Source organism: Canis aureus, chromosome 1 (genome assembly GCF_053574225.1).
Source record: "Canis aureus isolate CA01 chromosome 1, VMU_Caureus_v.1.0, whole genome shotgun sequence".
In the NCBI taxonomy this organism is placed as follows: Eukaryota; Metazoa; Chordata; class Mammalia; order Carnivora; family Canidae; genus Canis; species Canis aureus.
The window spans coordinates 111,111,246-111,138,925 of NC_135611.1; the positions used below are offsets into that span (position 1 = coordinate 111,111,246).

Consider the following 27,680-nt stretch of genomic DNA (forward strand, 5'->3'; position numbering starts at 1 on the left):
CACCACCCTGAAAAGGAACCCCCATACCCGTTAGCCCATTGGGGTCACTCCCATTACCTTCTTCCCCCGGCCCAGTAGGGCCACCACTGATCAACTTTCTGTTCTATGGATTTTTCTATTCTGGACGTCATGTGATTGGAATCATACACTGCACGGCCTTCTGTGGTTGGCTTCTTTCACTGAGCATCGGGTTTTCGGGCTCATCCGTGTTGTGGCGTGTGTCAGTGCTTCCTTTTTATGGCAGAGTAATATTCACTGGGTGGGCTTCCATATGCACACACTATGTGGCTTTATCTGTTCATCAGCTGTTGGGCATTTGGATTGTTTCCACTTTTTGGTTGTCAGGAACAATACTGCCACGAGCATGCGTGCACACGTTTTGGTGTGAACCTGTGTGCAGTTCTTTGGGTAAGATGCCTAGTAATGGAGTTGCTGGATCACATGATAGCTCTGTTGAACAATTTGAGGAGCTACTAAACTGTTTTCCAAAGGGGTACTGTTCATTTGTGGCTTTTTTTAAAAAAGATTTTATTTATTTATTCATGAGAGACACAGAGAGACAGAGAGAGAGGCAGAGGGAGAAGCAGGCTCCACACAAGGAGCTGGATGTGGGACTCCATCCTGGGACCCCAGGATCACACCTTGAGCTGAAGGCAGACTCTCAGCCACTGAGCCACCCACTCAGGCATCCCTCATTCATTTTATCTATCTATCTATCTATCTATCTATCTATCTATCTATCTATCATCTATCTATCTTTTATTTTTAAAAGATTTATTTACTTATTTGTGTGTGTGTGAGAGAGAGAGAGAGAGAGAGAGAGGTAGAGACACAGGCAGAGGGAGAAGCAGGCTCTATGCCAGGAACCCGATGCAGGACTCGATTCTGGGACTCCAGGACCGCGCCCTGGGCCAAAGGCAGGTGCCAAACCACTGAGCCACCCAGGGATCCCCTCCTCATTCGTTTTTATATTCAGTTTTTCATTCCGGTGGTTGTTGATGACCATTTCACGGGGACAAAATTGTGTTGCTTGTCATGCACTCCCCTACTTCTCTTTGATGACTTCTGAATTGTCTTTTGGGTTTCAGGTGCCGTGTCCACTCCTGCAGGGAGCTCTCCCTGACCAGCTACACTGAGTCTGGTGCCCACTGGAGTCCCCCATCCCCGCCCTCCCCGCTGTGTGGAGTGTGTGCCATGGGTGGGGCTGTCTGAATGTGCCATCTCTACTCCCTGAGTGTGAACATTTCTACTTGGATGTCTGGAGTTCTCCAAGTGTTTTTGTTCCTGGTGAGATCAGGGCTCTTTGCTCTCTGAGGTCTCTCTCTTTTTTATAATATTTTATTTATTTATTCATGATAGACATAGAGAGAAAGGCAGAGACACAGGCAGAGGGAAAAGCAGGCTCCATGCCGGGAGCCCGATACAGAACTCAATCCCAGGACTCCAGGATCACGCCCTGGGCCAAAGGCAGGCGCTGAACTGCTGAGCCACCCAGGGATCCCTGCTCTCTGAGGACTTGAAGGTAAGTTTGTAACCCTGAGAAGAACAAACGTATTGGCTCTAAATATAAAGTGTTAAAAGAGCCTCGGGGGCTCAGTGGTTGAGCGTCTGCCTTTGGCTCAGGTCCTGATCCTGGGGTCCTGGGATCAAATCCTGCTTTGGGCTCCCCATAGGGAGCCTGCTTCTCCCTCTGCCTATGTCTCTGCCTCTCTCTCTCTGAATAAATAAATACAGTGTAAAAAGAAAATCTTAGAATGAGTGAGTTCATGAGTGGATAATGAATGGGAACCACGCATGTATATGTAAGCTGGTCCGTGGAATGCAAATGTTCATTCACTGATTCAGTAAGTATTGCCTGAGCGCTCACTGTGTGCCAGGCACTGTTCTGGGCACTTGGGGCCAATGCAGGAGACAAGACAGCATCCATGAACTTGAGGTCCCAGCAGCAGGAGACAGTGAACAAGTAAGCAAATAGATATATATTAGAGGGTAGCAAATACTGGAAATAAAGGTAGATGAGGGGCATTCCCAGTGGCGCAGCGGTTTAGCGCCGCCTGCAGCCCGGGGTCTGATCCTGGAGACCCAGGATCGAGTCCCGCGTCGGGCTCCCTGCATGGAGCCCGCTTCTCCCTCTGCCTGTGTCTCTGCCTCTCAGTCTCTCTCTCTCTCTGAATAAATACATTAAAAAAAATTCTTATTAAAAAAAAAAAAAAGAAACGTAGATGAGGAGATGGGAGAGTGATGGGAGAGCAGTATGAGGGGAGCACAACGGGGAGATGAGTGTTAAACAGAGACCCAAAGGAGGTGAGGGACGAGCAGGGCAGATATCTGGACATCTGCGGGAAGGACATTCCAAATGCAAAGGCCCTGCGGTAGAAGCCTGCCCAGTGTGTCAGAGGAGCCTGAGGAGTTGCAGGTGAGGGAGGGGGAGAGGCACAGGGCAGGAAGCACAGGGGTGACCAGGCCAGGTAGTGTGGAGCTGGAGACTTGAGTTGGTGGACTCTGATACAATCTTTGGGTTTTCCTCTGAGGGTAGAGGGAGGGTTGTGAGCAGAGGAAGGGTGTGACGTGACTTGTGTTCTAACAGGATCCCTCTGGCTGCCAAGTGGGAAGGGAGCGTAGCAGCTTGGAGGGCTGATTGGCTGGGGCGGGGGGCACTGAGTACACACACTTATATTTATTTATTTCCCACCTTTGTTCTCTACCCTCGTTCCTCAGATGTGCTTGGAGTTGTCCTCAGACAGGAAAGAACTCAAACCCACAAGGTGCAAGGTTCCATGTGTGTATGTTCTTTTTTTCTTTTCTAAGATTTTATTTATTTATTTGAGAGAGAGGGAGAGAGAGCATGAGCAGGGGAGGAGGGGCAGAGGGAGAGGAAGAAGCTGACTTTCCGCTGAGCAGGGAACCCCACACTGGGCTCGATCCCAGGACCCGGGGATCATGACCTGAGCCAAAGGCAGACTGAGCCTCCCAGGCGCCCCTATGTGCCTGTGTTCTAATTTTACAACAATGGCACCACCCTGTGCGTCTTTTCCTGTTTCTTTCTTTTTTGTTTATTTTTTTAAGACTTTATTTATTTATTCATGGGAGACACAGAGAGAGAGAGAGAGAGAGGCAGAGACACAAGCAGAGGGAGAAGCAGCTCCATGCAGGGAACCTGACGTGGGACTCGATCCTGGGACCCCAGGATCACACCCTGAGCAGAAGGCAGGGGCTCAACTACTGAGCCAGCCTGGTGTCCCTGTTTCTTTCTTTTAAATATTATTTATTTAGGGGATCCCTGGGTGGCTCAGCGGTTTAGCGCCTGCCTTCAGCCCAGGGCGTGATCCTGGAGTCCCGGGATCGAGTCCCACGTTGGGTCCCCTGCAGGGACCCTGCTTCTCCCTCTGCCTGTGTCTCTGTCTCTGAGTGTGTGTGTGTGTCATGAATAAATAAATAAAAATCTTTTTTAAAAAATATTATTTATTTATTTATTTGACAGACGGAGAGGAAGAAGCAGACTCCCTGCTGAGCAGGAAGCCCAGTGTGATGTGGGACTTGATCCCAGGACCCCAGGATCATGCCCCGAGCCAAAGGCAGACACACTTGACCAACTGAGCCACCCAGGCACCCCTCTCCTGTTTCTTTTTCACTCAGTGCTACACTGTTAGATCTCTCCAAGTTGTTGCATGAACATTTAGCTCATTTTTCTGCAGTTGCATGGAGTTGCACATTTTCTTTTTTTTATTCCCCTAGCGATCGATTGCTAGGTTGCTTGCAGCTTCCATCCCCACAAATAACACCGCAATGAGCAGCCTTGTCCGTGTTCCCAGATGCTTTTCTGGCCCCCGCACCGGGATTCGGGATCGTTGGGGCGGACACGGGGCACACAAATACTTAATGTCCCTAGAAACTGCCAGGTTGCTCTTCATTGTAGAAATCCAGTCAGTCCACTCTCCTGGGGAGGGTGTGCTGCTTCTCTGGTACCCACGTCCTCACCGGCCCCTGGTATTTTCCAATCTTCTTGCTGCCAGATGATGGGAAGCAGGCTGGTGTCTTTTGGTTGTTTTCGTCTTATTTTTTAAAATTGTATTTATTTATTCATAAGAGACAGAGAGAGAGAGAGAGAGAGAGAGGCAGAGACATAGGCAGAGGGAGAAGCAGGCTCCCTGCGGGGAACCCAATGCAGGACTCGATCCCAGGACCCTGGGATCACGACCTGAGCCGAAAGCAGATGCTCAACCGCTGGGCCACCCAGGTTCCCTGGTTGTTTTCATCTTACTGCCCCTGAGTTTAAGCCTCTCTTCCAAAGCGAAGGGCATACTCCATGAACTGTCCATCTTCTCTGTCTCTGCACCTCTCCAACCTGAGAGCTGTCCAGAGGGGTTGGGAAGAGTGCTTGAAAAATAAATTGGCCCCCAAATGCTGGAAATATGGCCAAGATGACTAATTGATTAAATCTGTACAGACTATACCTTTTTGCCAACTAGCCACCTGCAAGATGACTGCTTGTTTGAATTTTATCTGATGAGGGATATGGGTGCATTTTAATATGCTGGGGATGATGCAGGCGAGGCCCTGGGCCAGGCTGTGTGTGTGTGTGTGTGTGTGTGTGTGTGTGTGTGTGTGTGTGGCTGCAGCCGGCTTGTCTGGCAGAGTGTCCCAGGAACCAGGAAAGCAGAGTGAGGAGGTGGCCCTTGAACCACCCCCACCCCCACCTGCCCAGCCTCCATTCAAATCCCAGCCCTACCCATTTTTGGCTGCATAACATCACGTAAGTGATTTTAGACTTCTGTCTCAGTTTCTTCCTCTGTAAAATAGGGGCAGAGACAGCACCCACCTACAGGGAGTTTTGTGAAAAGGTAATGTTTAGGGTTTTTGTTTGTTTGTTTCGGATTGTGAATAATTATTCCACCAAGTATTACTGAGCGCCTACACCATGCCCAGTCCTGTGTGGGACTATGCCTGGGGACAGTGGTGATGACGTCCTGGCCCAGTCCTCCTGGGCTCACAATCCAGTAGGAAAGACAGACCCATTACTAGGCAGTGATGACCCAGCCTGAGGTCTAAGAAGGGCTTCCCGGAGGAGGGGCATCATCCATTTTAAGTATAATAAAGACCTACTGTTCATGGTGTTGAACCAACCCGGTCCCTCATCTTGGGCAGCCCAGTCGGGAAAGAATATAGCAGAGAAACAGCTCTCCCATTCCTGACAAGTGACTTCACCTCTGTGGGCCCCCATGCCCTCGTGGAATTAACAGGGCCCCTGCTCCCGAGGTTCTTGTGAGGATTTTTTTGAGACCATGAAGTTCAAAGTCCTTGGCACAGGTCAAGTAGACAACGTTCAATACATTTGAATCCTTGCCTCCTCAAAAGATGCAGCCCCCCCTCCCCCCCAGCAAAAGACCACTCAGATTTCTCTATAGGATTTTTATTGGAGGTTGGGGGTAGACATGAACATCATGAAGTCCTTGGCAAGGAGCCAGGGGATGGGAAATTTCAGAGCCCCCTCCTGGGGCACACAGGCCAGAGTAGAGGGGCGGCTCTCCTGGTGTTCAGGAGAAGGCAGTTTTGAGATGCTCCTTCACTTTGTTGAAAGCCTCAGAAAACCAGTTTCTGCAGGGAGAGATGGGGGAGGAGTCACTGAGTTTGGTGTTTCAGGGCAGGTCAGAGGGCCCAAATCCTGCCTCCTACCTGCCTCCCCCATCTTCCCTTTTCCCTTCCCCCAAGGACAGAGCATGGTTCCCACATCTGTGGAACTGGGAGGAGCCCTGGGCTGGATTTCCCAGATGGGCCAGAGCCCTTTGAAGTCAGAACACTCCACCCTGGGCACAACTTTCAAGGCTTGCTATCTCTTGCTACCAAGCCTGCTCTTGGCACGCTGTCCCCTAGTTATTCAGGGGCACTCTTCAGCCTTCTTGTTTTTTGCCCAGGCTGTGTCCCTGACCTGGATTATGTTCATATCTTCCTGGCTCAGGGCCTTTGCACTCACCCTCCACAGGAACATTCTTCCCATGTTTCTAGGCCTGGCTGGATTTTCCTAATCACTCAGATCTCTCTCTCTCTCTCTCGTTCTCTCTCTCTCTCTTTTAAAGTAAGACAGCCAGGCTTCATGTAGGTTTGAACTCACCACCCTGAGATCAAGACTGGAACTGAGATCAAGAGTCTGAAGCTTAACCTACTGAGCCACCCAGGCGCCCTGAAGCAATAACACTTTAAATTGAGATATGAAAAGGGGAGTCTGGCTGGCTCAGGAGGTATTATATACAACTCTTGATCTCAGGGTCATGAGTTCAAGCCCCACACTGGTTGTCTACATCCACCCTGTTTATTGTCTTCTCAGTATTTAGCCCCGTCTGGGCTGACCTGCTGGAAATTCACTGGTTTACAATCTGTTCCCTGTGGGCTGGGACTTTATCTCATTCATCACTATTATTCCCCACACTGGAACAATCCTGGACACTTAGCAGATGCCCAATAAATACTTGTTCATGAATGAATGATCCTCTAATCTAAGTGGCCAAATGGAGTCACTGTTGGTTAAAAAGCATACTGAGCATTTACCATGTGTCAGGCACTATGCAAATCCCCTAGTTTACTTCTCCTCAGAACCATCCATGTAGGAGGAAGGAAGAAGGCTCATCCAGATCTATTCTGGAATCACACAAAGAGAACTGAGTCTTTGCTAGCCTGTGGACCTGGGGTGACTCGACACCCAAGCTCGGCCTTTTACCACCTCACAGGACCACTTCTACACTGTGGCCTAGGTAGGAGTCAGGAACCTGTCCCCCACATCTGGGCACCCTGCGATCCAGCCATGACCACAGGGAAGCTGTCAGCCTCTCCAGGTCTCAGTTTCCCCAATCTGTTAATGATATACCCCAGCCCTCCCAAACCCTGAGAAGGTTCCTAACCGGGTCTTTGCAGGAATGTCGCTCTTCTTGATGCTCTCAATGGCTGCCCGGGCCTTGTCTTCCAGGGTGTTACCAAACTCCTTCAGCTTATCCGGGATGCGCTCAAAAGTGCTGGAGATTTCTCCGGCCGCCTGGGCGGGGGCTGGACCTGCCCAGAGACGGGCAGGGGTACAAAAATGTCAGTATTGGGAAGCCTCAGGCTGAGATTCTGGGGACGGGAAAGGAGATCTTTAAATGATTCTTGGAGGTCATGGCTTTAGGCTGGGAAGGGGAGGGGGGAAGATGGACTAAGGCGACCAGATGGAGCTCAAGCTGCCGGGAATTAGCTTACTGTCAGGCCTCCCTCCTCCCCCTCCCCTTTCCAGGTTGTAAAAGCAGGACAGCCAATCCTGGAGGGGCAAGTCAATACATCATCTGTTGCTAGGGCTTCCTGAGGTAGACTTGCCACCTGCCGGCCCTCCCCTTAGAGCACCCTCACCCACCTTGCCCGGTTGGGGGTGGGGTGATTGGTGAGAGATAGGAAAACCAGGGCACAGAAGGGGCCCCAGAGCTCTCAAGCGTCCTCCAAGCTTGGAGCCCAGGCACGTAGGCAGCTTCAAGCTTCCAAATCTCAAACCCCCAGATTCTTCTATCCCGCTTTTACCTTCCAAAACCATCGACAGAACCACCACCAAAACCGGGAGCGACAGAATGAGCCTCATGGCCGGGCCGGAGGGGCTCTCTGGAAGCAGAAGCAGGGGTGGGAGCGATCAGTGACACCCCTCCTCCCTCCCCGGAGTTCCCTCCACCCCTTTTCTAGTGTTCTTGGAGGGGCAGCCCTCCCGGGGCATCAGGTATCGAGCACCAACCTGGAGCGGTCTCGGAAAGCGCAGGTGGGAGGTCCTGGCCTGGCCCAGGCCTTTATCGGGCTGGGGTGGAGGCGGGGCAGGTTAATCCCTCCCCTTAAGCCTCCGGGCCGCTGGCCTCCCCCCACTCCCGTGCCCACCCACCATTTCCTCTTCCCTGCCTGGCTGGTGGGCTGCGGGGGTCAGGTGGGCCTGGGCACATCCCTTGTCCCTTAAGCCACTTGCTGTTCAGCACCTGCACCTCTAAATCTCCCCGTTGGTGGATCTCAGCCTGCCATAGTCCCTTCCCTACATGTGAGGGCTGGGGGCGTGTTTCTCCTGCTGAACTCAAGGGTCTCTCTGTCACCGAGCATCTCTGTAATTTGCTGGAACTCTCCAGGCCTCCTCTTCCATCCCCTTTCTCTTCTTAGCAAGCCTCTTCAGCGCAAGCAACTCCCAACTCCATGACTCCAGGGTCACCCAGTCTACCCCCACATTCCTAGACCCTGGCCACTTCCAGTCTCACTTGCAGACCAGCCCTCAAGCCCCCCACCTCCCTGCATCTGGGAGCATCCCAGACCTCCACGGATGTGCTCTGAGGTCTTCATTCCACAGCCCCCTCCCCTGCCCCATGCACATCGATCTTTGGGGCAGGAATCTTTGCAACCTGTCTCAACTGCAAAACCCCAGCTGCAAGGATCCCAGGGTGTGCACCTCCATCCATTCCACCAGGCCCCTCCTAGCCCTTTGCTCTCCCACTCTGCGAGCTTCCGGGCCCCCTGGTAAACAGTGCATCTGCCCTTGCCCCTTCGGGCCCCTCCTGGCACCAAGCTCTCCCCCCCTCCCCTGTCTCTCCTCCCACCACATCCGTCCCTCAGGGCTGGAGTCCAATGCTTCCCCCCTTCCTCTGGCTGCCTTTGACCGCCAGTGATCCCTGGCAGCTGTGGGGAGGGCGGCCCTGGCCTCAGACTTGAGGTTGGCTGGCCTTGTGCCCCCACAACCACGTGTCAGCCTGGGGGTGGTGGTGGGAGGGGACGGTTATGAAAGGGACGCACAGACATGACCCTGGCAGGATTGCGACAACCCCTTGGCTGGCTCAGTGCATCCAGACCCTGTCAGCCCTCCAGCTGCCTTCCCAGACATCTGCTTCCCCTGCGAGCCTAGCATTCCCCAGACATCCACCCAGAGGTCTCTTCTCCTTCCTTCCCCACCCCACCGGAATAAAAGAATGACTTGGCTTTTCCAGTCTCCTCCTCCTCATGCTAGCTACAGGGGTTTCCATTTACAGATGGGGAAACCGAGGCACAGCCAAGAACATTCAATGGCTCAGCACCATTGGGGCAAAGGGAGGGGTGGCTCTCTGTCTGTCCCCTTTCTGGACTTCAGGCTGCCCCTCTGAATCTCTGAGGGGGATCAGCTTCTGCCCCACAGCACCCCCTGCCAGGCTCTATTCCCCAAAACTTCTCCAGCCCTGGTGCCATCTCTAGACCTGACTGCTGTCTTCATCCATGAGAACCCAAGATTCAGTTCTTCAAGGGGGAGACACGGTTGATCCCAGCCCGTGCATTGACAGCTGTGGCTCAGAGGGCTTGGCCCCAGCTCCAGGGCATACAGTGAATCAGCAGCACACTTGGCTGGGACTAGTCCCCCTGCCTCTAAGCCCACTGGCCCTTTGCTCACCAAGCCTAGGGTGAGTCATCTGGGGGGGGTGGGGAGGACAGCCTGCCCCCAGAAGGGCACTCAGGGCAGCTGGTGAAAGCTCGGAGTTCAGAATGTGCAGGAGCCACGTGGAATAGTGCAGCTGGGCCTAGGAGTTACAAGCTCAAGCCCTGGCCTGTCCTCTGGGCCAGAACCCTGCTCCCCTCCTCTGGGAATTGAGGGGGTGGGAGTAAATGCCAGCAGGTGGCCCCAGGCTCCTGGCTTCAGTCTGCACCACTCTGAAGGTCAGCTCCCAGCTGTCTCCCAGACCAGGACCCCAGTTCTTCATGGGGGCGTGGTACCCCCTCCTGGGGGTGGGGTGGGGGAAGGGCAGCTTCCTCCTCTCCAGCCAGGACCCAGCACCCAGTAGGCTTGTTGGGAGAGACCAGAGGTCAGCAACCCAACTGGAGGGTAGAGGAGAGGATGAGGGCAGGGGGCAGGGAAGATCAGATGAAGAGATCTGCGGATCCAGAGGGAACTGGAGAGGCAGAGAGGGCCCAAGTGCAACAGAATGGTGGAGAGGACCAACCCAGAGGGCAGGAGAAGAGAAACAAGAAACAAGCAGGACCAGAAGGTGTGTGTGTGGGGGAAACAGGAGGAGAAAGAGATAAAAGATAGAGGTGGAGGAAAACAGGAAGCAAGAAAAATGAAGCCTCTCACTCACCCAGAGGAGGCGGGAGGCCAGGAGGCAGAATCAGATAAGGCCGGGGAATGCCAAGAAGGGCTTAACCAGGGAGGCCTGGGTGGTTCAGTCCGCTAAGCACCCATGCCTTGGGCAGCTCTGGTCATAATCCCAGGGCCCTGGGATCGAGCCCTGCATCTGGCTCTCTGCTCAGTGGGGAGCCTGTTTCTCCCTCTGCTGTGCTCTCTTTCAAATAAATAAAATCTTTCTTTTAGGGACGCCTGGGTGGCTCAGCGGTTGAGCATCTTGCTTTCATCTCGGGGCATGATCCTGGGGTCCTGGGATGAGTTCTGTATCAGGCTCCCTGATACAGCCTTCTTCTCCCTCTGCCTATGTCTCTCTCTGCCTCTCTCTGTGTGTCTCTCATGAATAAATAAATAAAATATTTTAAAAAATAAAAATTAAAAGGGGGAACTTAATCATAATTGCAGTGGTGTCAGGTCTTTGGGGTCACAACTCCATGAAGCCAGTATCCTGAAGCTGAGCAAGCTCAGGCTGAGAGGTTGCTTCCCCTATCCCTCTGCCCACCACCTCCCCGGCCATAGTCAGGAGCAACTGCAGGATTCACCCCAGGGGTGGATCTATTCCAGAACCTTGTCTCAGAGCCAGAAGGGACAGGGAGGCAGGGAAGAGAGAGATTGAGTACTGCTGAGCAGAGACAGAGCAAGAAGGGAGACTCTGAAAGGAACAGAGGGAGGGATCAGAAGGGACCAAAAACCAGACACACAAGCAGAGGGGACCGGACAGAGTGGTGTGGCCAGTGTGGGGAAGAAAAGAGAAACTGAGGCAGAGCCGGGAGTAATCACACACAGAAGTCCAGCAGCTGCTGTGGAGCTTGGTGAATCTTTATTAAGCTAGGGCCCTTTCAGGAGGACAGCTGGGGGCAGGGGCAGGCCTCCTGGAGGCCGGTGGGAGCAGGCAGGGGGCACGGGAAGGAGTTGGGGGGGCCCAGCAGGTGGCATGCGGGGCGCTCATGGTTCCTCCACAGGCTTAGAGGTGGGGATGGTGGCCACGGCCGCCTGCACCTTCTCCACCAGCCCGTCCCACTGGCGCTGCATGTCTTCCAGCAGGGGCTCGAACCAGCTCTTGAGGCGCGCCTGGAAGGCCTCGGCCTTTTGGCGTATCTGGTCGGCCTGCTCCTCCATCTTCACCCGCACCTCCTGTATCTGCTCGCGCATCTCCTCCAGGTGGCCGCGGGCCCGGCTGCTCATCTCCTCCAGCTGCCCGCGCAGCTGCTGGCCCAGGGCGTCGGCCCGCTCGAGCAGCGGCTGCGTGGCCAGGGCGCCCACCTTGGCGTTGCGCTCGCGGGCCTGCTCCAGCAGCGGCCAGAGGCGCTCGCGGATGCTGCTCACGCTGCGCTCGGCACCCTCGCGCACGCCGGCCTTGTAGACGGCCAGGCGCCTCTGCAGGTCCTCGGCGTCCCGCAGCACCCGCTTGCGCAGCTTGCGCATGTGGGAGGCGAAGCGCGCCCGCAGCTCCTCGCTGCTCTGGCCCAGCATGGCCTGCAGCTCGCCGCGGTACTGCGTCAGGCGGTTGCGCACGTCCTCCATGTCCGAGCGCAGCCGGGCCTGCGCCGCCTGCAGCTCCTTGGCCACGCGGGCCTGCGTCTCCGAGGTCATGGGGCCCAGCTGCTCGTCCAGCTCCGCCTTGTAGGCCTTCACCTCCTTCATGGTCTCATCCATCAGCGCCCTGGGGTCCGAGAGGGCGGGAGCATGTGTGTGCAGAGCTGGGGGGGGGGGCGGGGAACAGGGAGAAAACCCCGTGGTGCGGGAGGGCATGGTGGGGGCAGGGACGGCCAGACGCGGGGATGAAAGGGAAGGGTGCGAGGGATTGAGCTAGCCTGACGGAGGGGTGGCCAGGGGCAGGAGGAGCTGAGAGAGTCAGAGGGGTCCATAGCCAGGAGCTTGAGATGGAAAGAGGGATCGAGACATGGGCAGAGATGCCCAGACTGGCGGACGCTCCAGGAGGAACTGCCCAGCGGGAGTGTCAGGGGGCACTCACGTCAGTTCCTGGGTGACCTGGGTGTTGAGCACGCCCTCTTGCACCTGGTCAGACAGCGTCTGCACCCAGCGCAGGTAATCCCAGAAGCGGGCCAGCGCCGCCTCCCAGGGCTGGCCAGTCTGCCACCCGGCCTCTGGCTCCAGCTCCTGCTGGACCTTCGGCTCCAGCTCGCGCTCCAGCTCCGGCTCCGGCTGCACATCGGCCCAGCATCCTGCACAGAGCAAGTTCGCGGCGGTCAGCCTCCCGGCCCGCTCCAGGCCCGCAGTGCCTCGTATACAGCAGGTGCTCCACATATGCTCCCGCGCTTGCTTTAGAGCACTGGCCGTCAGGGAGCCGGTGGGGGGATGCCCAGTTCACCTGACAGGCACATGTGGAGCATCTGTGTCTGCTCCGTGCAGGGCCGTGTTGCCGTGAGGAATAAACCTACTCACGGCAGACACGAATCTAAGGCTCGCTACCTGCCTGACAACAATGCATTAGGAACTGTTGTTAACTCCCGGTTTAAGGATGGGGAAACTGAGGCCCAGAGAGAGTAAAACAACTGCTCAGAGCCAGTGGATGGGAGGCCTCAGACCTGGGCCTCCCCTCAAGGGGAAGACAGATCAGCTGAAGGTGGGACCCAGGGATGAGAGAAGGGCCCACCCCGGGGTGCAGGTGAGGATGCGAGGAAGGGGCAGGGAACCTGAGCAAGCCCCGCCCACCTACCTGCCAGGAGCGTGACCACCAGCGCAGCCCACAGAACCTTCATCTTCCAGCCTGCGATTGGTCAGTACGAGAGAGGGAGAAATGTCAATCTGGGCAGCCAGTGGGGACTCCTCCCACCCGGAGCCCCGCCCCACCCGCTCGCGGCCCACCGAGTCTTGCCCGCGCCCCCAAGTCTGCATCGGCCGAATCCAATCACAAACATTTACCGAGCGGTCCCTCCGTTGTTGATTTAACTCCCTCATTGTCTCCTCCTATCTCCCCATCACCAGGTCGGCCTCCGCCGCCCAAATTCCATCCCCCTCTCCCAGGGGTTCAAATTCCACTCACTCTGCCCCGAGTTGCATGAGAGCCCCGACCGTGGCTTCTAAGTTCCAACCTCGCATTCCTCGTCCTCCCTTCACATTCTAAGCCCCAGCTTCACATCTAAACGTCATGTTCCACCCATGAGCTAACTTAATTCTCATTGACAAGTCCTCCGGTGAGCGCTCTGGCCACCTCGCGCCGCCCCTGGGCCTCCAAGCCCTGGAGATCTGAGGGGTCACCCGGGAAGCGCTCAAGGAACGGCAGTGACAATTCGTGGCCTGGCTCTTCCGGTTCTTCGAGAGGTCCAGCTGCTCCCCCCGCCCCACCTTCCAGCCAGGACGGGATGCTCTTGCGGCCCACTCCTCCTCCTAGGTCCGACCCCTGCGTGCATCCTCTTCCCCGGCTGCTGCCTCTGCCCCGGTCCTCGCGTCTGACAGTCACCTCGCCCCAGCCCGTCGCTCCCGGGAGCCCTGAGCTGGTCTCTGTGCCCTCAACTCGGTTTCTCACCGGCTCCCGGGGATCCTCCTCCTTCGCCTCCGCTCGGGCTGAGTAGGACTCAGGAATACCAGACTCGTCCAATTATAATGTTCCCCCTGCCCCGCCCACTCCTCCCCGGCCCGGGAGCTGGGCCGGCCCCCAGTCACGAGGTGGGCTGTTCTCCCCCACCCCTTCCCACACCCGGCAGGGGGAAAGAGGGGGGTGGTTGGAGGCCCTGTGATGCCCCTCCACCCCACCCCGGCCCCCACGAAGGGAGGTGACATCTCAGTAACTCAGGCCCCCTCCTCCGCTCGGAGGGGCTAGGCACGCCAGGGAAGGAGCTGTGGCAGACCCCGGCACCCCTTCGCGCCCCTTCTTTTCTCTGATGGATGAATCAAATTTGGAAGAGGGGGCTGGGGGCTGAAATCCTGGGGCAGAGGCAAAGAGAAGGCTGGGGTTTTGGATTCCTGGGTTCCAAGGGGAGGTGGCTGGGGGTGCTGCCTAGACTCCTGGGACTCAGGGAGAGCAGGACCAGAGGCCCAGACCCAGATGGGATGCGGGGGCACTGTGTAAACCTGGGTTTTAATCCTAGCTAACCCTTTGGCTGTGACCTCGGGCACAGGCGAGCACCTCTCTGAGTCCCGCTTCGCATTTCCAAAATGCAGATCCAGCCCTCCTCCCTAGGAGGAACATTGTAGGTCCCGGCGCGCCCCCGCAGGATGCCCTCCGCGGGGCTATGGAGCCCTCCGGCTGCCGGGTTAGGACTGCGGACTCTGGGCCGAAACCGGGTTCCTGCCAGCTGCATGACCTTGGGCAAGCGATCGAGCTTCTCTCACCACCCTACTCCTTGCTCCACAAAACCAGGAAAATGGTCCCACTTACACCACCGTTCGGTGATGCAAGCTGCTGAGTGCACGAAATCCTGAGAACTGTTCCTGGGGCAGACGGGGCCAGCTGCTCTGATTGGCCACGTCGGGACCGTCACCTTGCTAGCAGCCCGCTTGGAGTCCTGGCTGTTCCCCAGAGAAGCCCAGGTTGAGGTGGGTGAGGCCACACGGGAAAGTAGGGCCGAGCTTCATGCCTGCTGCCTCAAGGGTGCGTGAACACTGGGTGCCGTGGGGTCCATGGAGGCCCAAAGACTGGTCCCAGGACAGCAGCCAGGCCTGGGCCTGTTTGCTTTGGCCTCAAAGGGCGCCGGCAGGAAATGAGCAGGGGTGGCTTCCCTGGGTGATGAGGGGTCATCTCTGCTCAATGGCCTCCCTCTCCAAAGCCCATTATGTGTGTGGTTTCAGTTCCGGTCTGGAGAGGTCAGGAGTGTGAGTTTACTGGAACCTGAGGTGGGCACAAGCCACACCTCTATGTCCTCCCCGTCTCCGTGCCAAGGAGGCATCTGGAGCCAGCCTGGAGTCAGACTCCAGCGTCCCCCCACCCCAGGCCCAGAAGCCCTTTGCCCCCTGAGGAGTAGCTAATGGATTTTGAAGTCTTTCCAGGTGCTGGAATCCTTCAGAAGCTTCTGAAAGCTCCAACCCTCCAGTCACGAAGAGGTCCCCCGCACATCAGCGCCCCCCACCCCCAGCCATCAGTCCACTGCTTCAGGCAGCAGCCACTGGGGCGGGGCCAGGCTGGGGTGAGCGACCACAGACCCGGCCCTGCCGGTGAGGGAAGGCCTGTGATGTCCCAGCAGAAGTCACAAGTCACGGGGAGGATGTGTGATCTCTGGCCAGGCCGACTCCCTGGCGGTTAGGAAGCCTTCCCGGCTCCGCCCCGCAGCGCCCCCTCCTGGCCACCGAGAGGTCGGTCTGGACGGGCTGGCAGGAGGGGCTACAAATAGTAACTCAGACGCCTCCTGGTTCCTTTTTTTTTCCACGTGTATTTTTTGTTGGTTTTTTTTTTTTTTCTGTAAAATGTCCCGGTTCTTCCATAACTTATAAACATGATTTATACTGAGGGCTGGGTGGGAAGGAGGGCGCGGGCTGACTGACCGGGGACGGGGAAGCTCCTCTTCTTGCGGACCCCTCAGGGCCAGGCCCAGGGCCCTTTGGGGGGAGACGGGGATGCCCCAACACCTCCCTGAGGTTGTCTGGCCACCTCTGCCCCTGGTGCTCAGAATCTGGCGTGCCCCTCGATTCTGGAATCCCTGCTGGGACTCCAGGCCCACTGGGCAACCCTGCCCCTAGTGCTCCGAATCCTGAAGCGCCTGTGGTTCCAGAATCCCCCCCCTCAGCTGCTGGGGTGATGGGTACCCTCCTTTCCACTGCCCCCCTGGCCCCCAAGGAGGGAGGGAAGGGAGGGGGAGGAGGGCTCAGGTCTCCCCTCCACGGCAGGGGGACGGGGAGGTGGGATCTGGAGGAGGAAGGGTGGAAGGCGGGGGCCAGGAGGGGCTCAGCCGATGGTGAGGCCAAAGCCACATTGGAACTTATTCTTCCGGTGATTCAGGAAAGCCCCGAGGGCCAACGTCAGGGGCAGGGGCGGGAGCTTCTTCTCCAGAGTGGCACCCACAATCCAGTTGCTGTCCACGGACCCTGCAGGTAAACGGCTACGTTGAGACCCAGCTTCCCGCCCTGTCCCTGTGGAGTCACACTCCAGGCCGCCTCAGACACCAGCAACCAGACTGCCGGCTTCTAGACCTCTGACGGTACTGTTCCTACTACCTGGAAACCTCTTCCTAAACCTCCAGGTTTTGGGCCCCGGGAGCCAACCAGCTCAGTTGTCCTCTCTGCCCCTCCCCTGCCTCAGGTTAATGACCCCTTTCCTGCCAGAAGCCCCCTCCCACACCATGGGCCCCCCCATCCCAATCCCATCCACACCAGGTCTTCACTCTCTGGGAATGGGTGGGTCACACCCCCAGCTGTGAGCCTTGTGAGGACAGAGCCCGGCAGCTACTTTATTCCCAACATCCTGGCACGAAGGCTGGGCACAGAGCAGGTGCTCAGTAGCTGCTGAAGGAAGACCAAAACCTTCCCTCGGAGTTGTGCGCCAGAACCCTCCTGGTGTGCGAGTGTGGGGGGACCGTCCCCACACCAAAGAAAGGGCCGATCATCACTCATCTCATGGGAGCAGAGGAACAGCAGAGCTGGAACCCACACCCAGCCTCCGACACCAGGCTGAGTGCAGAGAGAGGGGTCAAGAGGCAGGCACAGGAGGTCGGCTTCAGAGGCAAACAAGTCCTAGGCCTCATCGCCGCCTGGAGAAGCCCTGCCTGAAGCCTGGACGCCAACCTGAGAACCACTGAGGTCCGAGAAGAAAGACTCCAGACTTAACATAAGGACCCGAGTTGGCCCAGAAAGAGGCTCTGGATTGGGCTGTGACGGCACTCACCAGGCAGAGCCTGGCCCCTCCTGTCCGATGAGCAGGGTGGCCCAGATGCGCTCCAAGTTGCCTCCCACTTATCAGAAAGGAGGAGCAAGAGGGGGTGGGGAGCAGGCGTGGTGGGTGCCTCCAGACCCAGGGCCGGGCATCTGGCTTCTTAACAAGCGTCTCCAGGGAACTTGGGGGCCCACAGAAGTGCACGCAAGCCACCCCCCACCAACTCCTTTGGCCGACGTGTCTGCAAGTAGGGAAACTGAGGCCCGTACCTTTGAAGAGGAGGTTGGCCTTGGGCAGGTCCAGCTGGTACCCGAAGGAGACGCTGGTGTCCTGCATCCTCGTGCTGGCTTCGAACTCCACGCCTACCTGCAGCTGAAGGGGCCAGGGCAACATGCACGAGTCAGCTTCCCGGCCGGAGCCCCCGGGCACACCAGCCCCCCCGCCACCCACGCCTGCAGAGCGTGCCCTCACAGCCGCTCCGCGGCCCAGCGCACCTGCTCACTGGCTTTGTGGTAGTACGTCGCGTGCATGCCTGCCTGGCCCAATGTCACCGTCGCCAACCAGTTGTTCACTGTAAGAGAGCAGGATGGCGTTAGGTGCGTGTGGAAGCCAGGTCCCTCTCCTCCCCCAGACCTGGAACCCTGGGCCCAGCCCCGTACCCTGCCCTCAGGCCCCGGGCTCACATGTGTATTTCCCAGCTAGAGACATGACGGTGCCTTCCTCCCCGGGCCGTCGGTGGTAGACAAGCTCTCCACCCAGGGCCAGACACGGCGTGATGCTCTGGAGGTAGTGGGCCACGAGGATTCCTGTGGGTGAGACAGGGGGTGGGGGGTGTCAGGGAAGGGGTCACCTTGGCTTGGTGGTTGGTTTCTGTCAGGCCAGACTCCTGCTCCAGGCAGCCTTCCAGGTTTGCCCCTGCTGGAGGCTCAAGGCCTGCCCCTGAGGCCTCCAGCACTGGCTCCTTGCTTAACAGTTCAGAGGAGTGAGGTTAGCCTCTCGGGCCGTGAGGCAGGCATTCATTTGCCACTGTTTAGAGTCCACGGAGGCTAGGGGAGTGATTCACTGATCTGCAGTCACAAGACAGGTCAGGGGCAGAAATCTGGGCTTCTTCTGCCTCTCAGGGGTTCTGAACCCCTTTGCTGCTGGGAGAGGCAGGAGGGTAGGGCTGGTAGGAGCACGCCTCTGGGGGCCAGACAGCCTGGGTTCAAATCCTAGCCCTGCCACTTGCCGGGGGAGTAATAGCAGGCCACTGGTGTCACTTCTCTGGGAACAGGACTACCTCTTGAAGTTGTACTAAAGTCTCAAGGAGTAAATGAGGCGCAGTGCAGTGTCCAGTGCTGGACTGGTCATGCTGAGGTCGCCATCTGGCTCCCCCCTGCCTCTTGGCAGTGGGGACAGCCCTGAGCCCCCTGGGAGTGGCTAACAAGCAACTGTCCACTGCTGGGTTGGATTTCTGGAGCCCAAGGGCTGACGCATTCATGCCTGTCTTTGGAGCCTAGGCGAGCAGACATGGAACAGGGTGGGGCGCGGGGAGAAGAGTCGGGAGACAGAGTGATGGTGAAGGAGAAAATAGGATATCTACATGGAGAAACGGAAACAGAATCAGAAAGGGGGGGGGGGAGAGGGATGGAAGACTCCCAGGGGAGACTAAGCAGATGCAGTTGGGCTGGGAGGTCACGACCCAGCGAGGAAGAGGATTGGGGGTAGGGGAAAGGCAGGGACAGAGGGACATGGGGAGAGCCAGGAAGGTAGGACAGGGACAGGACAGAACAGGGATGAGCACACAGGGTCAGGGACCTGTCCCATTTGTGAGCACAGCTGGTGAGGGCCGCCAGCGGGGCTGGGGAGGCTCACGGCCTTGGCTCTGGTGCAGGGTCTTCTGTGGAGGGTGTGGTCAGGGGTAGGCTGAGTGGGGCCCTTTGGGCTCATGTGGGCCACAGTGTGCATCCCTTCCCCACTAGGGCAGGAGACTTGGGGTCACCCCCCACTGCCAGTGCACCCCTGGCTGGGTTTGCCCTCATGCAATGAGGAGGAAACTGTGGCCCCAGAGGGAAAACTAAAGGTGGTCAGAGAGGCTGGCACTTCAACTCAGTCTCTGATCTCTCAGCTCTGGCACCTATGTGGCCTCAGGGCTGGGGGACCCCTGAACTTGCCTCCCATCTCCTGGCCTGCCTTGCCCTCTCCAACTAATTATACCTGCAGCACAGAGGGATCTAATTCATGCACACACCTAACCTTGTTCTCTTGCTCAGAACTTGTCATAGCTCTAGTGCCCAGGAGACTCAGCAGCAGGGTCCTGCATGGCTGGGCCCCAGCTTCAAAACTGAGCCCCTCCCTCTTCCCAAGACACAGCCACCACCGTCCCTGCAGGCAGCATGAATACGTGGAGCATGCTCTTCCCCATGCACATCCTCCCCTGCTTAGTCTCCCCAACTACACATTCGCCCCTAAAGTGTTTCCTGGATTGGGGTACTTTTCTCTAGCACGCCCTGTGACTGGAGCCAGGGTCACCATGGGATCGAGGCCCTCACCCTGCCCCAGGCTCCCTGCTTTTACCTTCCCCGCCCCTGCAGTTGGTGGGGGGGGGGTGGATATAAAAGCCACTGGGAGTCTGAGGACTAGGATCAGAACATGCTCTCTGCCACTTGTCTTTCTTGTTCCCCATGGAACCTGGCTTGTTCGCCCCATCCTTCCTGCTCGAAGATCCTGACTCCTCCTTGTACCTAGAACCCAGTCTGTCCTTCCCACCTTGTGTCCAGACCTAGTTCCCCAAAGGCACAGGGGCTCCTTGAGGCAGGACCTCTGTCAGGACCAGGGGTGCCCAAGTGGGGGCCATCCTGCGGCGTCTAGAGCAGCCGGGAAGTGGGAAGAAAAGAAAGTGAGTGGGGTCTGTGAGCAGAGAGGTGTCCTTGGGCAACTGGCAGAGCCAGGCAACCTGGTTAAGTTGTACCTCCAGGTCCACCTCCCAAACCTGCTGGGCAGGTAGCAGGAGACAAAGATGGGGCAGCAGGAAGGTTTGGGCCCACTCACTCCCCCTGGCCTTTTCCCTGCTTGTCTGGGCCCCACACCAGGAGTCCTCGGCCCCAGCCAGATGGGACAACCTTCTGCTGTTCATGTGCTGTGCCCCACGGGCCTTAGGAGTGCCCTCCTCACCCTCCTTTGACCAGACACCAGTTTTTGAGAAGCTGTCCCTGTCGCTCTAGGCGAAATGGTGTGTGTGTATGTAGTAGGGCAGCGGTAGTTATAAGCTCTCCTGGCAGTCTGAACTTTTCCCGGGTAGGATTTTTCACGTTATAGAAGTCACCCCATGATCATTTGCTTAAAAGCAAATATCCTGGGGCGCTTGGGTGGCTCAGTTGGTTAAGCACCTGCCTTCAGCTCACGTCATGATGCCAGGGTTGGGGGATCCAATCCCATGTCGGGCTCCCTGCTCCGTGGGGAGTCTGCTTCTCCCTCGCCCTTTGTCCCTGCCCCGGCTTATGCTCTCTCATTCTTGCTCGCAAATAAATAAAATTTAAGGAAAACAAATAAATAAAAGCAAAGGTGCCCCCCCTGCACTGGGCTGGGAGCCCCGTAATAGGATGGTGCTGTCACTGCTGCATCCTGGCACTGCCCTGCTGAGGGCCGGGCATATGCGAGGCTTTCCTGGGCTCCAGGGAAGAAGCCGAAGCCACAGAGAGGGCATGGAGAAGGAATACAGACCCTCGCGTTAGACCACAATTCAAATCCCAGCTTCTTGGTTTCCTGGCAGTGAGCCCCCGGGCCCCTGCTCTCACCCCTGGGCCTCTATTTTCCTCACCTGTGAAACAAGGGGTCAGAGGAACAGTGACATCCCCCTGCCTGCTGCAGGACAACACGCAGCCCCAACACAGACGGAAGCCCAACTGTGCACCTGGCCTCTTCCTCCCTAAATCATTCACCCAGAGGTGATCACTGTTTTGGTGCCCTTGTGACAGATGACGTCACAACTGTTGCTAGATGGGACGAAAAGAACTAAGAGACGAAGGGTGTCCCACGGCCTTGGGCTCCAGGGCAGAGGGACCCAGAAGCTAGCGCCAGGAAGCACAGGACGATGCCAGTGAGAGCGCACAGGGGGTGTGCCTGGCACCATAGAGGAGCACCTGGGTTCTGGACGTTGACCCGCTATGTGTCCTTGGGAAGCGCTTCCCCTTTCCAGCTCTCAGGATAGTGGCAGTACCACACGGGACATGCCGCTACTGCCACTTGCTCCCTGTTCAGTATTTTCTGAGTGTTTACTCTGTTCCTAGCATGGTTCCAGGCACACAGTGGCAAGGGAGATGAGCAGGTTCCTGCCCTGAGAGGGCTGCCACCCTAGTGGGCAAGGCGGCTGATCAGAACAAGGAGATCCCAGGGCACCTGGGTGGCTCAGTGGTTGAGTGTCTGCCTTTGGCCCAGGGCATGATCCAGGGGTCCCGGGATCGAGTCCCACGTCGGGCTCCCTGCATGGAGCCTGCTTCTCCCTCTGCCTGTGTCTCTGCCTCTCTTTCTCTCTCTGGGTCTCTCATGAATAAATAAATAAGTCTTAAAAAAAAAAAAAAAAAGCCCAGAGAGAACTTTAAGCAATGGAGATAGCATGTGAAAGGGTCATAGGGTAGAAAGAATGTGGCAGCTCCAAAAAGTCTCAGCAAAGCTCCTGTGGCCCAGCTGGAGGGAGCACATGAACAGAGCCAGGTGATGATGTCAAGAGGTCAGCAGGGGACACGTTTCTTCTTCCGAGGTCCCTCTATCCCCTGGACTTGGCGGGATGGCCCTCCCCTCTCTCCTCACCCCTTCCCACTGCTCCCGGCCCCCCTGCTGGGGTGGCCCCTGCCCTTCCTTGGGGAGCTCGGGCATCACCTCCTCTGAGGAGGCTCTCTGGCCCCCCAGCAGGCAGAACCGAGGGCTCTCCCCAGGATTCTGGCTTCCTGCCTTCACAAAGCCACTCGATGTCTAAGAGCCAGTGACTCTCCAAGACCAAGCAAATGGCAGAGCGACAGATACAAATGTTGGAACCCACATTCCCATCCTTCCGGTAATTCAAGCCCAAACCTATGGAGTCATCCCGACTCTTCTCGCTCACCTCCCACACCCAAGGCCAACCCCGTGGGCTCCACTTTCAAAGTACATCAGGCCTGACCATTCCTCACCTCTCCACTGCCCCTAGGGGAGAGCCCCTCATAGGCTGCTCTCCATGGGGCAGCATGGCGGGTCCCATTAGAAGCTACATCAGCTCCTGTCCCTGTTGTGCTTACAAACCTTTGGTGTGGCCCCTGACTCATTCAGAGTGAAGGCTAAAGTTTTACTACAAAGCCTCAGCTGACTTGGCCCCTTCCTTGCCCTTCTGACTTCTAGCTCTCTCTCCCCACCCATTATAGCCCCCCCTCCACCTTCTGGTGTGGCAGTAAAGCATCCTCCTGCCTCAGGGCCTTTGCACTTGCTGTTGCCAAGGGCCCAAGAGCTCTTTCCCCACAGATCTGCATGGCACCTTCCCTCAAGTCCTTAATCTTTAATCAAAGAGCACCTAGGTAAAAAGGCTTTCTCCAAGGACCCCACCCACCCTTCCAAAGGTGCTAATCTTTCCAACCCCCTCCCCATCACCTGACATTTTTTTTCTTTTTGTGACGCTTTCCTTGTGTCTAAGTCCTCTGGAATGGAAGATCCCAGAGGACAAACCTAATCCTCCTTTGCTTGCCACACCTTATCTTCAGGGCCTGGAATGTAGGCAATACACACCCAAGACACTCCTGATGAACGGTCAAGTAGAGAAATTGAAGACAATACCCAGTAGACAAAAAAAAAAAAAGGGAACCAAGAACAGACTAGACACGCACGAGTTATGCGGTTGTTGCCCACACCCACCCAGACAGGAACTTTCCTTGTCAGCTTCTGTCTCAGATTCAGACTACCTGCCCCCACCCAACCATCGCTGCCTCCCGAATTGCACATGGACCCACCCACGCTGGGATCTCTGCCTCAAAACCACCCCAGAGCCCCACCAGGTAATAAGAACAGCCCACATCTCTCTGGGACCCGTTATGTGCCCCACGCCACTTGAAGTGTTTCACACGAAAGAACTTAAATAACCTCTTCAACCGCCCTGTGAGGTAGCCCAATGATAAGAGAGGAGAAAAGAGGCCCACGGGGGGTGAAGGAACTTGCCTACAGTTGCAGTGTAGCCAGTGGCAGAGCTGGGGGTTTGAACCTACTTGCTTGTGCCTGATGCTACATTGTCAGATGTTTCAAAAATCACTCCTGGCCCCTGACTATTTCTAGACAGTGGAAAAGGAGATCCAGAGGAAGGAATGGATTTGCCGGGAAAGCTGGGACTGAGATTTGACTGCCCTCCAAGCCCTGTGCCTCTTACCTGAACCCACCAGGACATCTGGGTTCCCCAGGGTGACGGCTGCTGTGAAGTCAGAACCCCGGTACTCCCCATCCACCTGCCAGTTCACGAACTTCGACTGCTGGGTCTGTAGGGTGAAGAGACAGTGTAGAGGGTAGTCGAGTGCTCAGGGAGGTTCGGGGAACAGCTGACTTGGCTTCCACTCACCTGGATGGCCATCTTGGACCGGAGGCCAGGGCCCAGCTGGTGAATGACCTGAGCATTGAGGCTGCCACTGTTGTCCATGTCACCCACCAGCACGGGGAATGCCTGTGGTGCAGAGGGCAAGGTCAGAGGTCAGAGGTCTAGCATTATGGAAATACATGCATGGTGAGCCTATGTGAGAACCCTAGCGTCAGAAAACCTCAGATTGAGGTCCCCTCCTCCAGGACGTCCTCCCTGACCACCTAGGCTGTTAGGTGTCCCTCTGGGCTGCACCCATTCCCCCACCCCTGGCATTTCAGTCCTGCCTACCTCGGACTGTCACTCTCTGGGGACAGGTCTGTTCTCTTTTTCTACTAGACTGTGAATTCTGTGGCCATTTCAGTCACTGCTCTGTCCCCAGCACCATCCAGCACAGGGCTGGGCACAGAATGCAGTACAATGAAGATATGCTGAATAAATGAATTTACTGAATGGCAACAGCTGATAGAAGCAGAGACCTAATTCAGGCCCTCACCTCCACCTGCATCTTGCCCAGCCTCCTACCAGGCCTCTAGTTTCACCCCCATTCCTTCAACTCTGCCTCTGCATGGCTGCCTGAGGGACAGCCTTAAAGCCTAAACCTGACCATGTCTTTCCCAGTCCAAATATTTCCGTGGCTCTCCACTGCCCCCTAGAGCAAGTTCAAATGCCTTGTTTGGCATTCAAGGCCCTGTATGATCTCCAGTTCAGCCCTGCCTACTCTGGGTCCTCACAATCTGGTGACCCCAAGCCAGCACAAGGCTGGCCGAGGGCAGGGCCAAATGGGATGAAGGAGGGACCATATTCCAAAGCACCTTGGAGAGGCAGTCCCCCCACCTGCCAAGACCCTCTGAGCTCCCTGGGCAGCTCAGGCCTCCTACTGACAGAGCCTTCTTTGCAGGATACTTGGCTACATGCTGGTTAGAAAAAAGATACAATGAAAAGACAAAAGGAACCTCACCTCTGTAGGACTCAGCTGCTTTGTTCCCACATACGTGACCCCGAAGTGGTAGTTGGACTCCCCAACTGTGCTGAGGGCTACTGTGTGGTTCACCTGGGAGAACATGGAAGGCCGCAGGGATAAGCCCGTAGGCCACCCCCTCCCCAATAAACCCAGCCGAACCTACCCCCAGCAAAGCTCCCTTCCAGCCTGGGATGGGATACTTGCCAGTCTGGCTTCCCCACCATGGAGGAAAAGACGAGCGGCTCTGGGTTAGGGCAGGGGATGGGGACTGGGAGGTTCGGCCTGACTACTTAGACGCCCAGAGAAAAGACAAGCTGGAGATGCGACTACGTACCCGGTCCTTCACTCCTGCCTGGATGTTAAGGGTGGTGGGGCGTCCCCGGGTTCTGGGTCCCTAAACACTTCCACTGGGACCCAATGAGCAGTCAGCCTGGCACTGTGTCTCTGAGTCTTTTCAGGTGCCAAGGAGCCTAGCCCTTTAGGGGGGAGTGAGGGGGTTGCATGTGTAGGTGCAGGGGGATGGTTGGGATGACCTCAGGGGAGTAAGGGCACCAGGAAGGCTCACCTGGAAATGGTTACTCAACCCTTTGTTGACTGTGAGCTTGACACCTTCCATCTGAATGGGAAATAGCTCTGAAGAAGAGACTCGCTGTCACCCTCCACACACATACACACACCCCTACGCAAACACACCGACTCTCATCCCTTCCTTCCCTACCATCCCAGCTCTCCCACCCACAAGCACAGCATCACAAAAGTACCCCAACCAATAAAGAGCCAGTCTAACCAAATCAGGGGCCAGGACCAGGCCTTTCTTTGCCTGCACCCAAATCCCAGTGCCACTGTTTACTACCCATGTGACCCAAGGCAAGTCACTTTAAGTCTCTGTGTCAAGCTTGTCACCTGTAAGATGTCATCTGTAAGCTCACCACGTGGAGACATTGCAGGGATTTAATGAATTAACTAACGTACACTGAATGCCAGTCAGTCAGCGCCACTTTTGCTATCCTAACTCGTCCAAGCCCAGTTCCAGAAGACTTGGGTTCCACCCCCACTGGACCCTTGTTGACACTGTGACCTTGGGCCTCAGTTTCCTTCCCGATCACGTAAGAAGGCTGGCCTGACGGAACCCCGGGGCTCCTTGAGCTCCCTAAGCCTTTTCTCCACCGCTCTGGCATTTCGTCCCGAGGTTCCACCATTTGATCCCATCGTTCTATGCCCCAAGTCCAATGTTCCACCATTCGATCCTAACGTCAACTCCTAACGCTCTGTTAAATGTTTCCAATGGTCGGTGCCAATTCCCAAGGTCCTCGGAGCGCCCCCCCTCCCCCCGAGATCCGGGCCCTCACACCCCCGCCGGGTCCGTCGCCCCTCACCCTTGCACTTCCGGTGGCACTCCTCGAACGTGCCCGGGTTGGGCAGGCAGCCGCAGGCCCCATCGTCCGCGGTCCCTGCGGCGCTGCCGGCGGCAGCACCGGGGGTCCGTTCCGAACCTCGACCCGCACCGGCCCCAGCGCCCAGACCGCCCCCGAGCGGCGGCAGCGTGAAGCCGGGAGGAGAGGGCGGAGGCGGCGGCAGTCCCACGAGGGCGGGCGCAGGCGGCGGCGGCGGCCCTGCGGGCGGCGAGCTAGCGGCCAAGACGTTCCCCATGGTCGCCTGCAAGGGGAAAGGTCAGAGGGCGAAGGTCAGGGCCCGTGCGCTCGGGGTCCAGTCCCAGCCAAACCCCGCTCTGCTCCGGGCCCCGGTTCTCACTGGCGGCGGCGCCTGCACCCGGCCTGGGCTCCGCTCCCACCCCGTGCGCCACGCGCAACCGAACCCGCTGCCGCCGCCGCCAGCACCGTCGCCCCGCCCCACCTAGCCCATTGGTTCAGCATGCCCCGGGATCCGCCCACCAGCTTCAAGGCCTGGCCGTGCAATTGGAGTCAGGGCTGGGAGTCCCACCCACCTCTTTGGGACGTCCTTTTCTATTGGCTCCCACTCACAGGCAGGTCAAGGCACACACCCCCGCCTCTCCCATTGGCCCGCGGAGACCGCATCTATTGGCTCGCAACGCCGCGGGTTCCGGTGTTCGGCTGCCATTGGTCTGCGCTGCGTACTTTGAAACGCCCACTGACTCGCCGCCTCCGCCCCTTTCCAGAGGGCGCCCCTTCTTTCGACTCCGCCCCGCGGCGAAATTGCCACTGTAACTGGCCGGCTTTGGCCCTCGAAGCATCCTGATTGGCTCTGGTGGGTACAGGAGGCCGATCCTGGTGACGTAATCGGTCTGGTACGTTCATTGGCTAACGTGCCAGGGTCGAGGGACACGGGTAAAGGTGCGTTGCGCGGCAGAGGCTGCTAGGCAGCAAGGTCAGGCCTCTAGTCCCACCAGGCACCGCGGCAGCGGGGCAGCGCCGGAGTCCAGAGCCGGCGACCGAAAACCGGAAGTGCTGGCCCTTCCCACAGTGCCTCGGGAGAATCCTAACCGGTTATGTGAACCCAGTCAGGCTGCTTCTTACCCACAATGCCCCTTAGGTGTTTAACGCGACAGTTGCCGTAGACCCACCCCTTTTGTTACCCATCATGCCTTCTGTTCCCCGCCCCCCCTTGCGTCACTGCGGCTTCTATCTTTGGCCCATTCATTGCCGTCCCATTACCCAGCATGCCTCTGCCCCATTCATTTCGGCTTCATTTCCTGCATTACCTTTAGCCGGTTTCTGCCTGTTCGCTTCCATCATCCTTCTAGCGCTTCTTTAATTAGCCGTCGCGTTCTTGGGTCCACTACCCATCATGCCTGCCGGCCCTATTCCTCTATTATCCCTCTGCCTTTGGCTCATTCATTCAGTTCCATTACCCACAATGCCCCGAGCTCCTATTATTCGCAATTTTGCTTTTGGTCTCTCCTTACTTGCCATTTATCCTTTAAACCAGAGTCCTGCAGCCTGAATTACTGCCATTTCGGTCTCTGTTCCGTTTATTTCCGTCCATTGCCCATTCGACTGTCGTTCCTTGTCATTAACCACCGTGCCCTGGACTCCTCCCCCTTTCCTTCCATTATCCATCATTGTTTTTGGTTTATGAATTTTTAATTCATTATCCCCTCACTTAATTTAAAAAAAATATCTTTGGCCCTTTTGCTTTTTGCCAGTAACCCACCTTGGCTTCTAGCCTGCCGATTTCCTACAGCTCCAGACGCCCGATTGGTCTCCCATCGTGTCCCCACCCCCACCCCCTTCACATCCCACAGAAGACACAAGTTGACATCCGGTCAAAGTATAAACTCAGT

The 27,680-nt window shown here is 57.0% G+C and overlaps 3 protein-coding genes across 4 annotated transcripts; all 3 read right to left on the reverse strand.

Moving 5' to 3' along the window:
* Window positions 1–5,394: 5,394 nt before the first annotated feature.
* Window positions 5,395–7,807, reverse strand: APOC1 (apolipoprotein C1). The gene is made up of 4 exons (XM_077848831.1): window positions 7,742–7,807; window positions 7,537–7,614; window positions 6,894–7,041; window positions 5,395–5,595 (listed from the first exon to the last, which is right to left on the reverse strand). The coding sequence occupies exons 2-4, from the start codon at window positions 7,592–7,594 to the stop codon at window positions 5,535–5,537; spliced, it is 267 nt and encodes an 88-aa protein (XP_077704957.1). The 5' UTR covers window positions 7,595–7,614; window positions 7,742–7,807; the 3' UTR covers window positions 5,395–5,534.
* A 3,114-nt stretch (window positions 7,808–10,921) lies between these two features.
* APOE (apolipoprotein E) lies at window positions 10,922–13,719 on the reverse strand. 2 transcript variants are annotated; one of them, XM_077848808.1, is made up of 4 exons: window positions 13,614–13,719; window positions 12,804–12,854; window positions 12,099–12,309; window positions 10,922–11,786 (listed from the first exon to the last, which is right to left on the reverse strand). In XM_077848808.1, exons 2-4 carry the CDS (start codon window positions 12,844–12,846, stop codon window positions 11,069–11,071), a joined length of 972 nt encoding a protein of 323 aa, XP_077704934.1. In that variant the 5' UTR covers window positions 12,847–12,854; window positions 13,614–13,719; the 3' UTR covers window positions 10,922–11,068. The 2 variants fall into 2 exon arrangements, with proteins under 2 accessions (XP_077704934.1, XP_077704942.1); XM_077848816.1 differs by having other exon boundaries at window positions 13,548–13,675.
* A 1,714-nt stretch (window positions 13,720–15,433) lies between these two features.
* On the reverse strand, window positions 15,434–26,260 carry TOMM40 (translocase of outer mitochondrial membrane 40). The gene is made up of 10 exons (XM_077848795.1): window positions 26,171–26,260; window positions 25,795–26,074; window positions 24,984–25,051; window positions 24,416–24,508; window positions 23,440–23,541; window positions 23,254–23,359; window positions 17,573–17,695; window positions 17,384–17,460; window positions 17,159–17,261; window positions 15,434–16,105 (listed from the first exon to the last, which is right to left on the reverse strand). The coding sequence occupies exons 2-10, from the start codon at window positions 26,066–26,068 to the stop codon at window positions 15,966–15,968; spliced, it is 1,086 nt and encodes a 361-aa protein (XP_077704921.1). The 5' UTR covers window positions 26,069–26,074; window positions 26,171–26,260; the 3' UTR covers window positions 15,434–15,965.
* Between the last annotated feature and the right edge of the window lie 1,420 nt (window positions 26,261–27,680).

What these genes read in the sequence shown, in the direction of transcription:
- APOE (XM_077848808.1), bottom strand. Translation starts at nt 12,846, where the DNA reads ATGAAGGTTCTGTGGGCTGCGCTGGTGGTCACGCTCCTGGCAG. An exon ending in GGTGGTCACGCTCCTGGCAG is followed by an intron (nt 12,310 to 12,803) that starts GTAGGTGGGCGG and finishes TGCTCTGTGCAG; the next exon opens with GATGCTGGGCCGATGTGCAG. An exon ending in CAGGTCACCCAGGAACTGAC is followed by an intron (nt 11,787 to 12,098) that starts GTGAGTGCCCCC and finishes CTCGGACCCCAG; the next exon opens with GGCGCTGATGGATGAGACCA.
- TOMM40 (XM_077848795.1), bottom strand. Translation starts at nt 26,068, where the DNA reads ATGGGGAACGTCTTGGCCGCTAGCTCGCCGCCCGCAGGGCCGCCGCCG. An exon ending in GGTCCAAGATGGCCATCCAG is followed by an intron (nt 23,360 to 23,439) that starts GTGAGTGGAAGC and finishes TTCACCCTACAG; the next exon opens with ACCCAGCAGTCGAAGTTCGT. An exon ending in ACCACAAAGCCAGTGAGCAG is followed by an intron (nt 17,262 to 17,383) that starts GTGCGCTGGGCC and finishes TGGCCCCTTCAG; the next exon opens with CTGCAGGTAGGCGTGGAGTT.
- APOC1 (XM_077848831.1), bottom strand. Translation starts at nt 7,594, where the DNA reads ATGAGGCTCATTCTGTCGCTCCCGGTTTTGGTGGTGGTTCTGTCGATG. An exon ending in TCTGTCGATGGTTTTGGAAG is followed by an intron (nt 7,042 to 7,536) that starts GTAAAAGCGGGA and finishes GTCTCTGGGCAG; the next exon opens with GTCCAGCCCCCGCCCAGGCG. An exon ending in GACATTCCTGCAAAGACCCG is followed by an intron (nt 5,596 to 6,893) that starts GTTAGGAACCTT and finishes CTCTCCCTGCAG; the next exon opens with AAACTGGTTTTCTGAGGCTT.